Source organism: Taudactylus pleione, unplaced genomic scaffold (genome assembly GCF_031769625.1).
Source record: "Taudactylus pleione unplaced genomic scaffold, aTauple2 ptg000114l, whole genome shotgun sequence".
Taxonomy (NCBI): domain Eukaryota; kingdom Metazoa; phylum Chordata; class Amphibia; order Anura; family Myobatrachidae; genus Taudactylus; species Taudactylus pleione.
Genome location: NW_028284516.1, coordinates 24261910 through 24279812, shown reverse-complemented (window position 1 = coordinate 24279812; position 17903 = coordinate 24261910). Strand labels below are relative to the sequence as shown.

General features: G+C 43.3%; 1 protein-coding gene across 2 annotated transcripts; it reads left to right on the top strand.

Annotated features, from left to right (window-relative positions):
• The first annotated feature begins 282 nt into the window (after positions 1-282).
• On the top strand, positions 283-3672 carry MSC (musculin). Of its 2 annotated transcripts, none has more exons than XM_088471574.1 (2): positions 283-851; positions 2561-3672. In XM_088471574.1, exons 1-2 carry the CDS (start codon positions 375-377, stop codon positions 2603-2605), a joined length of 522 nt encoding a protein of 173 aa, XP_088327700.1. In that variant the 5' UTR covers positions 283-374; the 3' UTR covers positions 2606-3672. The 2 variants fall into 2 exon arrangements, with proteins under 2 accessions (XP_088327700.1, XP_088327699.1); XM_088471573.1 differs by having other exon boundaries at positions 283-910.
• The last annotated feature ends 14231 nt before the right edge of the window (positions 3673-17903 follow it).

The window sequence follows — 17903 nt, the reverse complement described above, 5'->3', positions numbered from 1 at the left end:
GTGATATATGAGAATTGGCTTGGAACTGTTTCAGGTCAAATCAAAATGATATAATAAATAAATTAGCATATTTGTTCTTATGTACAGTATGCTTACTTTAATTTTTTTCTTTTCGAGTCAGGTCCTATATGTCTGATAATATCTGCACCAATCACTGTACAAAATGCAGAAGTGACCCCCACCACCCCCTGCAGACATCCCCACCCTCAGAGAGACCCCCACTCCCCCCTGCTATATAGGTGCTTTGCATAAATGCCTCCAGACTCCGCGTGGAATCAGAGTGACTGGACAGGAGCTGGTGCCAGGCTCAGTGCATTGCCAACCATGTGCACGTGAAGGCACCACCACGCGTGGACCGGCCACTGAGGGGCGTCATGTCCACGGGCTCTGTGAGTGACACGGAGGAGCTGCTAGAGCTGAGAGTGCTGGAACTTCAGTATCCCAAGCCCACGGGGTGCGGGGAGCTGCTGCTGGAGTCACACTCCGCCGACAACTCCGAGGAGGAGGAGGAGGAGGAGGATGATGATGGGGCTGCGGAGAGCGCCGGTGCCCGGAGGAAGCGGAGTTGTCGCAGCCAGCAGCACCCGGAGAGGAAGCAGCCTCCCCGCTCCTCCAAGGAGAACAAGCAGTCCCAGAGGAACGCAGCCAACGCCCGGGAGAGAGCTCGCATGCGGGTGCTGAGCAAGGCGTTCTCCCGGCTGAAGACCAGCCTGCCGTGGGTGCCCCCCGACACCAAGCTCTCCAAGCTGGACACCCTGCGCCTGGCCTCCAGCTACATAGCGCATCTGCGCCAGCTGCTGCAGGAGGACAGATACGACGCCGGCGGATACAGCGTACACCCTGTCAGCCTGGTAAGGATGAGGCTGCCATACAGCCAGCACCAGTCGGCGCCACGGGCTGCTGCCTCATGGTAATAATAATGCACTATGCCAAAGCGCTGTGTGTCCGTGCACTGTGCTGTGTGTGGGTGTGCACTGTGCTGTGTGTGTATCTGTGCACTGTGCTGTGTGTGTGTCTGTGCACTGTGCTGTGTGTGTGTCTGTGCATTGCACTGTGCTGTGTGTGTGTCTGTGTATGATGTCTGTGTGATCACTGCCGCGTGTACCTGCTGTATCCCTGCAGCCCAACAGCAGCCTGAGCCTCTCTAACTGGTGTAATCTTGCAATGTCCAGGTGGTCACTAAACATGATTATAATCTAGTTTTTTTAAAATGTTATTATTATTATTATTATTATTATTATTTATTTATTTTTTACAATTTATCTTGTATACCATAACCATAAAATGCATATAATAAGAATGTATTGTGAACTGTATTTTACATACACAATAAGAGCGTCTGTAAAGTGCAGTTGTCCAATGTAGAGATATTTCTAAATTCAAATCCTTTCAACTTGGAAATTATGCAGAGGTATCAGATACTGGATGGGTCAATGGTGACAGCTGCAGTCAAGTTAAAGGGGCTGATTCAGTTACCTATAACTAGATTTATTTTTATTAGAAACTATAGATGGGTGTCTGTGACTAACTGCTGTTTCTCATTGTTACTGTACAGCTGATAGAACAATATAATATGAATTACCAGTTTGCTACAACTGGAAATTCTGAGGCTCAGTATACAATGGTCTGTGCAATGCATTATTATTTGATTATTATTATTATTATTATTATTAATAATAAGAATAAGTAAAATAACTGAAACATGCAAAGAAATGTATACACACACAATATATATTACATGCACAATACCTAGGGGGCTTTTTACAGATAGTAATCAGAAAAATTACATGTCTTTATTGGACAAATTATACTATTTAAACCCCCCAAGTGCATAATTATTCAGAGGTTCTGCACTGCGTACCAACATTTTTACCTTAAATCAAAGCTTTTTCCCTACTGTTCACCTACTAATATCAGTGCTAAGTCCCATTGAGACCACATTAATTTAACACAGATATTCAATTGAATAGCAACATTTTGCGGCTGCAGGTCTTTTAAGCAATTTTCGGCCAACTCGCGGCTAACAGAATTGGCACTGAGTTGGATTGTGTTGTTCCCAGCTTTTAAATAATGTCTACAATAGTATGACGTATCCTGGCTATAGATGTTGTGGTTCCCGATCTGAGCTTACAAACTCATAGGGCAAAGTTTATGAAGTGGTGACTTTTGTAAGCAGCCACATCTCTGCGGGTTGGAGTTGAAAATTTAAAGCAGCACTAGCATTCAGTGTATAGCGTGCCAGGATTTACACTAAATGTGAGTGCCGCTTTAAATTTCAGCTGCAAGTCACGAAAAAGTGCTGGCTTACAAATGCCACTGCTTCGTAAATATAGCTCATATACTTTATTATTTTTTTGGAACAGTATTTGGCAATATTTTCATCTATCTATCTATCTATCTATCTATCTATCTATCTATCTATCTATCTATCTATCTATCTATCTATCTATCTATCTATCTATTTATCTGTCTGTCTGTCTGTCTGTCTGTCTATCTATCTACACATATTTAACGTAATGGTTGCAATTGTCACCTGATATCATCATATTCCTCATTACAGACATGGCCATTCATGGTGTCGGGAAGACTGGAATGTGATCCTTGAGAAGTTAATGTATCCTGTAGGTCGTGTGGGACCAGAGCAAAAGAGACCATCTCTCTGACTGCTGCATCCGACATAAGATTTTTATTCAAGATGTAGCAGATTTACAAATACTGATAAATGATGTAATGGACTATACACATCATGCAACAGTTTTATTTCTATAAAAGTGCACTTAGGTTTAAATTTGAGAAATTTAAACATACAGGTGGAATTTCTTTTTTTTTTTTTTTTACCAGAGTGGATTTGATTTTGTAAATAACACTCCAGGAAAGGAAGACGTACCGCATATACAGTCTCATACTCACTGCCGTTTATTAAACATAAGTGTTATTTTATATATATATATATACATATATATATATATATATATAATGTTTTATTCCTTGTTCAAAGCAGTATTATAGTCACGAAGCAGATGATAGATTTATAATATATTTTCATAGCTGTTGTGTTAATATGTTTTGTTGTTAACATGAAGTCTGTTAACATTTTAACTCTCTGGATTTTTTTTTCAGTTGTGGAATAATTATAAAATATTTGTGTACATTAAAATAGAGTTTATTGTGGATTAAAGTGATAAACGCAAGGAGCACATTTATAAAGGCAAATGTGGCAATTTCAGCATATCAACGCTTGAGTAAATGCCATACATTTGGTAAATGCTTCTCTAGTTTGAAATTTTAGTTCCAGAATTACCATTTTGCTAAGTAAGAATAAATTGTGCAAACTCTTTCCTTTAAAATTATACAAAAATTATTTGCTAATGAAGCCTGATTGCGCTTGTTACACAGTTTAACTTATCAGCCAAGAATAGTAACTTTAATGTATCAGACAGTTACAAAATTTGTAATCTCTTTCTGGGTTTTTTTGTGTTTTTATTTTAACTTCATTTAACTTGCATACTGTGTGTAAAATTCGCTGTTATAATTTTCGGCTGAGAACAATTTTTATGCTTTTGTGTCTTGTGCACAGTTGCATTTTTTTTTTTTAAAGATTTTACTTGTTTGCCTGTCAGTCAATAATATACTGCATTTGAAATTAATACTTTATTTTTTTATAAACTATTGAACAACAAATAATGTATTTCTATTTTTTTTATTGTTAAGGAGACAATATCTTATTTGATTTAATAAATATCAGACTCCCGGAAAAAGCACAAGTAAATAAATTGTAGTAAGGCTGGAACAACAGTGGAAGATCTTGAAATGAAAATATTTTTTGGAAAAGATAGCTACGGTAATAGCCAAATAAAATATAGATTGTTAGACAGCAGTGATGTAATGTCAGATTCTGGTGGATGTTATGTTAGTGATAATTCTGCATATTTACCTTCCAGTCTTTATGTTGCTTTCCTAAGATAAGATAATAGAATGTGTCTTCACAATTAAGCAGATTTTTCCTGTTCCTCACTTAAAGATTAACAGTTTCCACTTCTGAGCCTGATGCATGGTGCAGACTCTATGTACGTGCAGGATCTACCAGTTGCAGTATATTGTCACACCATATGTACTAATACTACAGCATTCTCAGAGCATTTCACATTGTTAAAAAGAACTTTAAAACACAGAAAAGAATCAAGAAGTGTATTTTTTTCTATGTCATTACAATGGCCTAATATATATTTTTATGTGGTTCGATTTTCTTAGGAGAGAGTGTGGAATGATATGTCGACAGTCATAATGTTGACATGAAAATGTTGATGTGTACATAATGTCGACATAGACCATGTCAATATTCATCATGTAGACACTTACCTGCTCCTGGCCATTGCAGCAGCTCCAGTGCGGCTTCTGGGTCCCAACGGTCATGTGACAATTACTTCCAGGTCAGACCTCCGATCCTACAGGGTTCCAGTAACTATTCTCTAACCTAATCCCTAACCCTCCCTCTAGTGCCTAACCCTAACCCCCCCCTTCCCATTCCCAGCCTAAACCTCCTGCCCTCAGCCTAAAGCCAGGTACACACCGGATCGGATGACATATCATCCACATAGGGAAGTGTGTACCCGCTATATTGATGATGATGGGTGCTCCCGCCCGTCGTCAGCAACATCGCCCGTTGGACCTGCATGGCCCCTGCTGTCGCGCCGTCTCTCATGGCATCAGCACGTGTGTATGCACTTGCCGATGCCGGGACCCGCTGCCTACGATATCGTGCTGGGTACATATCGGCTAATGTGTACCCAGCATAACACTAATGTCGACATTCTGACAATGGCGACATTTCTCATGTTGACATTCTGAGAATGTTGACACAGTGCCTGTTGACATTTTAACAGTGTTGCCAAAACTGTCGACATTGTGTAGTCGACATTAAGAATGTCGACCTAATGACTATACCCCTTAAATAACAGTTCTTGTCTCACTCTCAAATCTCTCTCTACAACAGCCAGCTCATGTATCTTTTTGGTTACAAAGCCATTGAAAATGTTTCACAAAGAATTCTACAATTTCAAAAACTGAATGTTCAGAGCAAATAGGGACACACACAAGGATGCTCTATAGCCACTGAGAAATACAATAGGCTATAATTGCACAGTTATTAAATGTTTAAGCATTGTGCAAGATAGTGACACTATCTATCCTGGATTGCCAAGCAACAGAAGGTAAAACATTTGCCCACAGTAAAATAGAAGTAGGATTTTCATCTGTCAGTAAGTAATAATTAAAGGTCAGTAAAAAAAAAGTTTCACTCTCCTTAAACTGCAATAGACAGTAGTGTCACAACAAAGATTCTGAGATTGTCTAATGTTGCAAACCCCTACTTACTATCCTTTAACTCCATTGTGTTGTAGATTTCAATTTTGGTAATGGACAAATTGAAGCATGTATCATTAAAAGATGTTAGTAACATTTTCTAAAATTGTTGGATGGTAACCCTGCATTGTTCTGGCTATATCAATGTATGTGTGGTTTGTCATTTTATATATTTATGTATATATTTGTCTAAACCCATTTATTTACTTTCAGTGCAATATCTGCATATTTATCTGCATATGTGACGAAAAATGTCAATCACTACAGCTTCCAATCACACTTCACTACAGCAAATTTTTGTTAATTGAAAAACTATATACAAAAAACAGTGTTTCCAAGCAGTCAGCTATGTGTAGAATAAAAAAAAAACAAGTGAGAAAAGGCATTGAGCACACTGTGGCTGGGGAATGCAAAGCTACATATTTTTAAAACGTCAGTAAAAACAGTGTATTGTATGTAATGTACTTAAACATAACTGTACTGAAACAAAAAATAAAACACTGTTTTATGACTTGTAGAAGGTGGGCCAACAGGAGACTTTACATTACAGAAGATATAAGATCCAAACCTGGATTAAAATGCATTAAATAAACACGATGGTGGTATCAACTCATATACAGTAGGTGCTTTATAAAAAAAAAAAAAAAAAAAATGAATCAAATAAAAAAAAATGGATAAATACTTCCTTGATGCAGTCAAAATTACATTCCTCAGTCCAATGCCGTGATCATTTGGATGATTGTTTTTTGGGGGGAATAAAGATTCTCCTCTTCAGGAAGTATAACTCCCAACATGCAAAATAATTGGATAAAGAGGAGGTAATGTAGGATAGTGTAAAAACGTTTTATTCAACAAGTACATCTGAGAATATTCATATAATCCTAATAGTCAGCAGAATAATGTGTAAAATGGACTCCTTCCAGAAGGTTTGAGGCAGAAACCTCAAAAACAGCAGTGGTTATAGGTTATAACACCCGGGCATTCCACCGTCTGTATTCTAGGTGGCTCCGTTTCGCCTTGGTAGTGTCAATATCAGCTCCTCTCCAACATGTTTCGACCACAACAATGGCCGTGAGTATTACACTTTTGTTTTATCAAATTTGTAAATAGTTCACTTACATCAACCTACATATTAACCTTTATGTGTCTTGAATAAAACATTCATTTTAGATCCAGAACCGTGTAGAAGCCATTTAACAGTTCTCCCAAAAATGGATTTGTCACTTTAACAAATATTTATGGCATTAATGCAGTCTTTTTGAGAATAAATACTTTCAATTAATACCCTTGATACTCCAGTGCTTGAATACACTTACATTGTACATTATTTTGTCAAACTAGATTTAAATGATGTAAAGCAGGTGTGTCCTCATGCACTGTTGCTGCAGTCGTGCCAAAAAGCCCATCCCGAGCGACCCTGCTTTTTTACATCTTTTCCATCTGAAAATGAGTCTTATTTGCACTATGATCTACTTGGACGCACCAGGAGACTGCGCTGATAAATATGATATGTGACACTGGTATATCTGGTATAGCAGAGTCGCACACACACAACCTGGCGGCCCACTCGCACCAGGGGTCTCGGGCCACATGGCATGTTGAGGCTAGATGTATGAGGACACGTCTGTAGTCACAAACCATCCTTTAAATGACACCTTGCACACTCTGTAGTTATACTGTAATCCTGTCATTTTCTCCATATTGTCAATTTTAGTCCTTTTTTGTCCCATGTTTAAAAAAAATGCCAGCCGGTGTACACCTTGTACTATGTTTGAATCTCTGTAACCATAGGTCGAGGATGAAGATTTCTATCCCAGATTGAGATGCTCACCTGAAATCTCACATCCTGGCTCTTAATGAGCAACTGGAAACTCTGAGGTGCATTGGCAACCTGGAGGAGGCTTTGGATGGGGCTAGTGTAGAAAGGTGGTTGAGAAATGGAAGAGAAGGGATTTCAGGTAGGTAGGTGTATCACAGAGGAAGAACAGGAAACAGTTAAGGAGGCCGGTACTTATTTTACATACATCAATAGATATGCTAGATTGGCTGATATTGGGAATGTTGATTGCACATTAGCACTGCTGGAGCAAGAAGCTTCCTTTAGCAGATAGGGGAATAATTGCAACAATAAGGATGGCATTAGAAATTCAGTCGAAGGTTGACAGGTGCTGGTGGTAGGAGATTGAAGTATTAGGAACACAAATAGGTCAGTCTGTCACCAGAGGAGTAGCGTGTAGCCACGGTGCCCTGAGCACGTGCGTGCAACTGCGCCCCCCCCCTCAAGTGTTCCAGGGAGGAGGCGGGCCATATGGGATTAAAGTAAAGAGAAGTAAAAATCAGGGGCAGCCCCCTGTAGTGGTGCCCATATGCAGTGCCCCATGTAGTGGTGCCCATATGCAGTGCCCCCTGTAGTGGTGCCCATATGCAATGTCCCCTCTAGTGGTGCCCATATGAAGTGCCCCCTGTAGTGGTGCCCATATGCAGTGCCCCCTGTAGTTGAGCCCTTATGCAATGCCCCCTTTAGTGGTGCCCATATGCAGTGCCCCTTGTGCCCAAGGAGAGATCCCCCTTATGCAGGCCTCCAGTAGTGATCCCCCCCTATGCAGTGCCCCTTATACAGCGCCCTCCCTGTGCAGTGCTCCTTGTGCCCCCAGTAATAAGCCCCTTATATAGTGCCCCCAGTAGTGGTACTCCCTATGCAGTGCCCCTTATATAGTGCCCCCAGTAGTAATCCCCCCCATGCAGTGCCCCCAATAGTAGTAACCCTTATGTAGTGCCCTTTAAATAGTGGCCCCAGTTGTAGTCCCCCCCTATGCAGTGCTCCCAGTATTGCCTTTTATATAGAGCCCCCAGTAGTGGTCACCCGATGCAGTGCCACCAGTGTTAGTCTCCCCCCCCTATGCAGTGCCCCTAGTAGTAGTCCCCTCCCCTTGGTACACAGCGGGCGGCACCTCCGGACACCTTTGGCGCCTGAAGCTTGCGCTCCACTGGAACCGCCCTCCCTACGCCCCTGTCTGTCACCGGGAACATCAATGACAATCAGTACACTGTCTCTCACTATGGGCAATATTAAGTAATTGGCAACATGTCACGATTTAAACTGTAATCTTAAGGCATGTACCTGTCTAGTAATCTATTGGTATGCGCTCGGATCTAGATGCCGATGCTCCGATTACTGGCGCCGAAATCCCGATGCCGGTCAGAAGCCCTGCTCCGCCATCCCGACTGCTGGGATACCGAAGGTAAGTATTGAGGTTAGAGTGCAGAGTTAGGCACTAGGGAGAGGGTTAGGCACTAAGGGGGAGGGTTAGGGTTAGGCACTGGGGAGCGGGAGGTTAGGTTCAGGCACTGGGGGGGAGGTTAGGGTTAGGCACCAAAGAGGAGTGGTTAGGGTAGAGAGAGGGGAAGGGTTATCACACCGACCAATAAGTGTCTGCATATTAACCCTTCCGAGATGCCGGTGTCAGTATTCTAACAGCCGGGATCCCGAGCGCCGGCATCTCATACCGATTCCTTTTTGCAGGAAGGAGGAGTTTGGGAAAAATTGTAACTACCATGGTAGCAGGTGTGCAGCTAGATTAGGCCCACAGCTGTGGTGGCCCATCTACACTTTGAAATCCCCATATTTTACATACTGATACAGCACCCCCATAGCAGCTGAACCTCCTTCGGTTATGTTCCACATTTATACAGTGACAGGATTAAGTGAGCAGGGCAGCTGCCTCAGGGTCCGGTTTTATAAACAAATAAATTCAAATGCTAAAATCAGGTATACTGTATAAATAAGGAGATGCTGTGAAAACATTTTAAAACACAGATAATACATACCAGGGATGTGCAGTCGGGGGAGACAGAGCCTCTCCTGTCATACTCCTGAGATTTGATGTAAAAATGATTAGAATTATATATTTATAAGTTATAAACATGTTTTTTGTTTATTGTAATAATTTTTATAGTTAACACTTACCAGCTTTGTGGAGCTCCCTGCAACTGCAGGGAGACTAGAGATGAGGAAGCCACAGCTCAGCCTCCCGGGGCCACAACACGGGCAGTAAACTGCACAGAAAGAGAGCTAATAGAGGCATGACTCTGAGTACGGGGTGCGTGCCTTGAGCACTGATGAGCACCTTGGATGTGTTATGTGACTAGGAAGTGCACTTCAGTGTTTAGAAATCGGAGCTCAGTCATCAGCATCGAAAGAGGACACAGTGATGCAGGTAGGACAGTGGTTTCCAAACTTTTTTAAATCACGGCGCCCTAGATCATCAGCATTGTTTTCACGGCACCCCTAAGCCAAACATTTGTTATTGAGAAATTCAGAAAAAAATTTAGTACAGTGAAGTGAATTGTGCTACCTGTCATCCTTAGGTTTATATTATATTTGCCATGCCGGGGGGGTGTCCCTAACCCTAAGTACCCCCGGGAGCCCTAAAACCTAACCCTCCCCCCCCCCCCCCACAGCTGTCCGTGCCCGTTTTACCTTCGTTCGGTATGCCGGGTGTCAGGCTCCCGGCGTAGGTCTAAGGACAGGTGTCAGGATTTCGACGCCTGTCATTAGTGCCTTGCCGGGATTTGACAGTTGGTAAGCTGGTGGTCGGCATTTCGACTGTCGGCTTCCAGACTGCATCCCATTTCTCTCCAGCTGCTGTGGAACTACACATGCCAGCATGCCCTGCCACAGATTTGCTATTAGGATATGCTGAAACTCTAAGGCATGCTGGTATGCAGAGGCGGGCTGGGCCGGGGGGCAGGATGCCGGAGTTCGGTCAGCGCTACACAGTGACTGACAAACACACAGCCGCCGGCGCCGGCAGCTGTGTGTTTGTTTTGAGTGGCATCCAATGAGAGTCTGTCAGACTCTCACTGACTGCTGCTGCGCTCACTGCAGGAGCCGCTCCATCTTCCGGCTCCTGCAGTGGGTAATGGGAGAGAGGCCATGACGTCTCTCCCATAATGCAGAGCGGGCCAGCCTGGGAGGACAGACGGAGGAGCGGATGGCGGCGGCGGGAGCGGGGATTCAGGTAAGTGGTTTGTTTGTTTTTTTATTACGTGTGTTTACTGGGGGGGAGGCCACTACAAGGGGGTAGACCACTACTGGGGGCCCTACAAGAGGGGAGACCACTACTGGGGGAACTACAAGGTGGGGCACTACAAGGGGGAGATCACTACTGGGGGCACTACAAGGGGGGGACTACTACTAGGGGCACTACAAGGGGGGGACTACTACTAGGGGCACTACAGGGGGGGACTACTACTAGGGGCACTACAAGGGGGGGACTACTACTAGGGGCACTACAAGGGGAGGGGACTACTACTAGGGGCACTGCATAGGAGGGGGGGACTACCACTGGGGGCACTGCATCGGGGGACCACTGCTGGGGGCTCTATATAAAGGGCAATACTGGGGGTACTGCATAGGGGGGAGACTACAACTGCATAAGGGTTACCACTATTGGTTGCACTGCATGGGGGGTGTACTGCTACTGGGGGCACTATATAAGGGACACTTCATAGGAGGTACCACTACTGGGGGCACTATATAAGGGGCTTACTACTGGGGGCTCAAGAGGCACTGCACAGGGGGGACCACTACTGGGGGCACTATATAAGGGGCTTACTACTGGGGGCACAAGGGGCATTTTCACAGGGGGGACCGCTACTGGGGGCACTGTATAAGTGGCACTGCATAGGGGGGATCACTGCTGGGGGCACTACTGGAGGCCTGCATAAGGAGGCACCATTACAGGGGTCAAACAGTCATCCTATCATGTCCAGGGCCGGTGCAAGGTTTCACCCCGCCCTAGGCAAAGCTCTAGGCTACCGCCCCTGCATACACTAATCCACACACTTCCCAATGCCTTGTACACTTGTCTTTTGTAAAATAAAAATAATAAATCTTTCCTGTTCCTGACTGGCTGGTGAGGCTGCAGTCCAGATACAATGATGTACTGAATGGTGCAATACTCTGTTCAGGCTCTTCTGATGCCCAGGTTCTCATGCAGATTTTCTAGTTGGGGAGGGGAGTAGAAATTTTATGATTTGGAACAAAGTGATGCGTCAGCTCCCCTGCGATACAGGCATCATTGCAGGCCAATCAGGGTATTTTCCGCACATGTATGACACGGCTTTTCCGAGTCACACAGGTGCACTGAAGATATATAATAAACCAAGCATTTTTCCTTACATCTCTATATCAGAATATAGCATTTTGAATAAAAAATAGCTTACTGGCATTAATGCTTCACTGTGTAAAAGACAAAGACAGTTGCAGTGAAAGAAAATTTATAGTATATAGTATAGTATAAGGTAGAGATGGAGCGGTTTGGTTTTGACTCGCCAAAAGATGAGATGGACTCGGTTTTGGTTCGATTCGCCAAATTAGCGCAAGTTTGGATTTATTTTATTGGCTATCCAAAACACGTGAGAGTCGGATAGCCAATGTGATGACATTTTTGAGAGTACATAACCGGATAAAAACAAGCCAGTCATCTCTAGTAGAAGGAGAACATAAAGTATATAAGGAATGTTTAATAGGATTAGGATACTACATATTAAAGGTTTTCTCTCCGTGTGGCTGTCTTCTGTCTGGTACACAAAGACCCAAATGTCTTAATCCTAATAAGGATTTTTTAATGTAAAATATATTTTAAATGAAAAAGACTGTTTACTTTTACAGCTAATGTGTTACTTAGGGCTCCATTGAACATTACTTCTCGCAGGTTGTACTGTATATATCATTTTAGTATCACAATGAAATGAGTATGCCACTGATAATTAACATTACATACCTGTCCGGCGAGGTCCAGCAGTGTCCACCTCCTCGAAGGTATCTTCAGCTGATTTGCCAGCAGCCTACCGCTTCCAGCTGTGGGTTGATGACAAGTGCACTGTGCTTCAAACCAGTGGAGTCACAGCAATGCCTGAAAAGGTTCTCTGTAGATGGAAATACTTTTGCTGTTTACTCACTGCCAGCATTGGGGAGTGTACCGCTAATGCCATCTATAGATGGTGCAAGTGGTACAGTCACCAACAGCAGTGGTCAGAATATCTTTAGCGAGTGCTAATGAAGTTATGGTTCATTCTTGAATAGAGTCCTTAATACATACCCCAAAATTTTCCTGATATTGGCAGGACAGACCCACTTTTGTGCACTTTCCCACTGTCTCACCTGTGGGCCAGTATCCCGCAAGTGGGGGAGGGGCAGTAGGGGGCACGGTCCCTGTCAAATTCCGCTATGCACTGAATGGATACTGCACACACACAGAGCTGAGAGAGCCAGTGTAACAAGCATGTATGCAGCATTACCTGAGATGGCCGCTTAAATGACACTATGTTGGCATGGCTTTGCATTCCAGGGAGCCAGGGCACATTTCTGCACATGTTCCTTTGGCGCTCACATGACATCCAAACCCATCCTCCTAAATGATAGGAGGTGTATTTCATTTTGTGGGGCATTTCTGGGCAATAAAAACAATGATAAAGAGACAAATATGCCTGAGATTGAGACAAAGGGCTGCACTAATTATAAAATTTTAATACAAATTACATAAGAGCTACACATATATACAAAAAGATTACTTGCTGATTTGTAGGTGTCCTGCACTGCAGTAGTATTCTTTCTTCCTGCAGCAGAGCAGCTCATCTTCAGCTCCTCCTCTGAGGGAGTGGAGCTTCACTGAGTCACTGCTGGCTGGGAGTGACTCAGGAGTAAATTTACTAATGGTGCATACACACGGTCGGATTTGATGAACGATGAACGATTTTTACAACGATTTGAACGATTTCATCAACGATGAACAATCGAACGATTTCTGACAGTAATAAAATTAATGAAATTTTCAAAATCTGACTACAAACACAGTCGATGTCAGAGATCGTTATCTGACATGCGGAAACGCGCATCATTCGTCGATGCATGCCCTACATGTCAAAGATATGAACGATTGAACGATTTTACAATCGTTATCGTTCATATCTGATAAGAAATCTGACCGTGTGTATGCACCATAAGATGAGAGTTTTTAGAAATGGAGATGTTGCCCATAGCAACCAATCAGATTCTAGCTATTATCTTCTAGAAGGTGCTAGTTAAATGTTAAGTAGAATCTGATTGGTTGCTATGGGCAACATCTCCATTTTTAAAAACTCTCATCTTAGTAAATTTGCCCCTCAGTGAGGGAGGGAGAGAGGGAGGGAGAGAGTGGGCGAAGCAGGTAAGCACTCCAATGCCTGGGTTCCTGAACACAGCTGCAGCAGCAGTGACGTACACTGTGACTGACTCACACTCAACACAGCCAGCTGCCACATGCAGCCATTTCAGGTGAAGGGGGGGGGGGGACCAGCTCCAGCACTATGTAGAATAAGGACATTATAGTGCTAGGTGGACTCGGCAGCGCCCCCCCCAGGTTCCGGCACCCCTGGGCAGCTGCCTAATGGTAGTGCCGACCCTGATCATGTCAACCATAGAGTCATATTTCCCTAAATGTCACATAATACAAATCATTGTCACCACTTCTGCTAGAGAACTGCGCACAGACGAACTGCCTGGCCATTATGTGCCGCAACATACATATATTGCGGCAGTTGTGCTAATTCATAGTTGCAATAAATAAACGGCACGCCTATATATATTTTGACTGCAGGTTAAACTATGTGCAGTCAAAAAATTATATATATAACAGTGCGCTTCAATATTGGATGCAGCTAGGACAAAAAATAGAGGTCACACACACGTGAAACACAGAAGGTTTTTTACCCACTTCCTGTCATTAACCAATGGGAGAGAAAGGTGGGGTATATTAGAGTGGGATATCCATCACACCAGCACACCTTGACAAAGACTACAATTGTTGAAACGCGTTGGGGTTAAAGGGGATGGTACAAACACTGACGTGAGGAGCTGTTTGGGTGCATCAGTGATCGTGAAGACAGGGGCTTTTCCGGGATTGCGTCCTGATTCGCATGTGTTTGCTGGTGTACGGATACACCTCTCCATCTGGTACGTTACCTAGACCCCTAAGTGCTGGAGGATAATTGTTGTTCAAATAAAAAGATTGTACTTCACTATATTTGGCAATCTTTTTTTCTTTTATATACATCTGAAATATATGCCTGGTGGCAATTAACGTGGAAAAAGAAAAGAAGAACCTCTTATAAAGGGACTTTCATTCAAAAGAACCTACAGGAGGGAACTACATTTTATATTTGCCTAGAAGGAAGCGCTAGGACTTTACTGTTTATGTTTTAAACTATGTGCAGTGACCTATATTTTAAACGTCGATAATTGTTGACATTTTGATATGGAAAATACAGACATGCCTATATTATGAATGTCAACATTTTCAACATGTCTATGTCGACCGTTAAATGTGAACACACCTATATTTTGTCTGCAGGTTAAACTACTGTATGCGTAGTTAACAATTTATTGAATGTCGACATTTTGACATGGTTAAAATGACGCCATATAACATATAGACATCTTGGTACAATGAAGGGAATTCAATTAAGAGCGAATACATTCGCCCGGACGAATCTGTGCGGCAGCTGCCGCACTTTAAGGCAGCGGGATCTCGCTCAAAAGTGTTCGCTACCCCATAGGGTAGTGAGCACTTTTGAGCAAATTGGGCATTCGGCTGACTGTGCGAAGGGTGCGAGAAGGGCTGCCGTTGCCGGAGTTTAAACACCGTGGCAATGGAATTCGCACCCTTCGTGGTCACTTGTTTCTTACTGGCACCTTCTAACTTCAATACTAACTTGATATTAACATACAGTCAGGTCCATAAATATTGGGACATTGACAGAATTTTCATATTTTGGCCTCTATTCACCACCACAATGGCTTTGAAATTAAACAAACAAGATGTGATTTAACTGCAGACTTTCAGATTTAATTTGAGGGTAATTACATCCAAATCAGGTGAACTGTGTAGAAATTACAATGGTTTCTATATGTGCCTTCCACTTTTTAAGGGGCCAAAAGTAATGGGACAAACTAAACAATTTTAAATCTAACTTTCACTTTTTAATCCTTTGTTGCAAATCCTTTGCAGGCAATTACAGCCTGAAGTCTGGAACGCATAGCCATCACCAGACGCTGGGTTTCATCCCTGGTGATGCTCTGCCAGGCCTCTACTGCAAATGTCTTCAGTTCCTGCTTGTTCTTGGGGCATTTTCCCTTCAGTTTTGTCTTCATCAAGTGAAATGCATGCTCAATCGGATTCAGGTCAGGGGATTGACTTGGCCATTGCATAACATTCCACTTTTTAGCCTTAAAAAACTCTTTGGTTGCTTTTGCAGTATGCTTCGAGTCATTGTCCATCTGCACTATGAAGCACCGTCCAAAGAGTTCTGAAGCATTTGACTGAATATGAGCATATAATATTGCCCGAAAAACTTCAGAATACATTCTGCTGCTTTTGTCAGCAGTCACATCATCAATAAATACAAGGGAACCAGTTCCTTTGGCAGCCATACATGCCCATGCCATGACACTACCACCACCATGCTTCACTTATGAGGTGGTATGTTTTGGATCACGAGCAGTTCCTTTCCTTCTCCATACTCTTCTCTTCCCATCACTCTGGTACAAGTTGATCTTTGTCTCATCTGTCCATAGGATGTTGTTCCAGAACTGTACTGGCTTTTTTAGATGTTGTTTGGCAAACTCTAATCTGGTCTTCCTGTTTTTGTGGCTCACCAATGGTTTGCATCTTGTGGTGAACCCTCTATATTCACTCTTGTGAAGTCTTCTCTTGATTGTTGACTTTGACACATATACATCTACCTCCTGGAGAGTGTTCTTGATTTGGCCAACTGTTGTGAAGTGGTTTTTCTTCACCAGGGAAATAATTCTTTTGTCATCCACCACAGTTGTTTTCCGTAGTCTTCCAGGTCTTTTAGTGTTGCTGAACTCTCCGGTGCGTTCTTTCTTTTTAAGAATGTTCCAAACAGTTGATTTGGCCACACCTAATGTTTTTGCTATCTCTGATGGGTTTGTTTTGATTTTTCAGCCTAATGATGGCTTGCTTCACTGATACTGACAGCTCTTTCGATCTCATATTGAGAGTTGATAGCAACTGATTCCAAATGCAAATGTCACACCTAGAATCAACTCCAGACCTTTTACATGCTTAATTGATAATGAAATAATGAGGGAATAGCCCACACCTGTCCATGAAATAGCTTTTGAGTTGATAGTCCCATTACTTTTGGTCCCTTAAAAAGTGGGAGGCACATATTGAAACTGTTGTAATTCCTACACCGTTCACCCGATTTGGATGTAATTACCCTCAAATTAAATCTGAAAGTCTGCAGTTAAAGCACATCTTGTTTGTTTCATTGCAAAACCATTGTGGTGGTGAATAGAGGCCAAAATCTGAAAATTCTGTCAATGTCCCAATATTTATGGACCTGACTGTATGTCTATCAGTGGCATTATTTGTGTTTATACACATTTCCAATAATAAAAAAGTACTATATGTTTATTTGGTCATAAAAAATACATACGTTATTTTGTTCAAAACTGGGCACGTGCAGGTTTCCGATAATCAAGAATGTGCATTAAGCATTGCACTTGCATGCAATGCTGAATCGGCCCCTATAACCTATTAGAATGTATAGCTGCCATGTTTAAATAAACATTTCTGTCTGTCAGCCTGTGATATCAGCAGATACACTGACAGGGATGCTAATATAACGCAAGGTGGTAGAGGTGTCTGAGACATTGGCCCTCATTCAGAGCCATACACTCTGAGCAGAGCGCACGCTCTGAATGAGGGCCGCCCTCCATGAAAATGGAGCGTCCTCCTGGACGCTCGTATAGCTGTGGGTCACCACCCACAGGCTATACGAGCGTGCAGTTTGATGGCCGCGATGGTCTTGACCATCGCGACCATCGAAACTGCGTACAAAAGCCTGTGGTTAAGTTTTTCAACCACAAGGCTCGGAGTGATTTTGGCTCTATCAGAGCCAAAATCACTCCCACTGACATCACTAGTGATGTCAGTGGGCCGGCTTCTGACGGGAGGCGTTCCCGTGGGAACGCCCCCGTCAGGGAGGCACGCCCCCGGCACGCCCACCAAAGGGGGCGTGCTGTCAGTCAACATCGACAGCAAGCCCCCTTTGAAGAGACACTACGAGCGAAGGAAAATCCTTCGCTCGTCGCGTCTGGCGCATGCGCACGACGGAGCTCCCTCCGTCGTGCGCATGCTCAGGGCAGAACATCGACCCACTTGCGAGCGGATAGCCGCTCGCGAGTGGGTCTGAATCAGGCCCATTGACTGTTTAACTTCCCCATGTTTGTTTTGTTATATTAAGGGCAGGGCACTGTGTGGGTACATTCTGGTTTGCAGCTATGGCTTATTTATGTGAGGTGCACACTGGGAAGATGAATCTGCCGGCCAGCTGGCCAATTGACCGACCAAGTTGCTAAGTATGTGGCACACTTCCCAATCGATAAGTCTGGCCGCAGGAACCAGTTGTGACGTCGTTATCCTTCGTTCCTGGGGGCTAGCATATGGGTCGGTCGGTCGCCCATACAC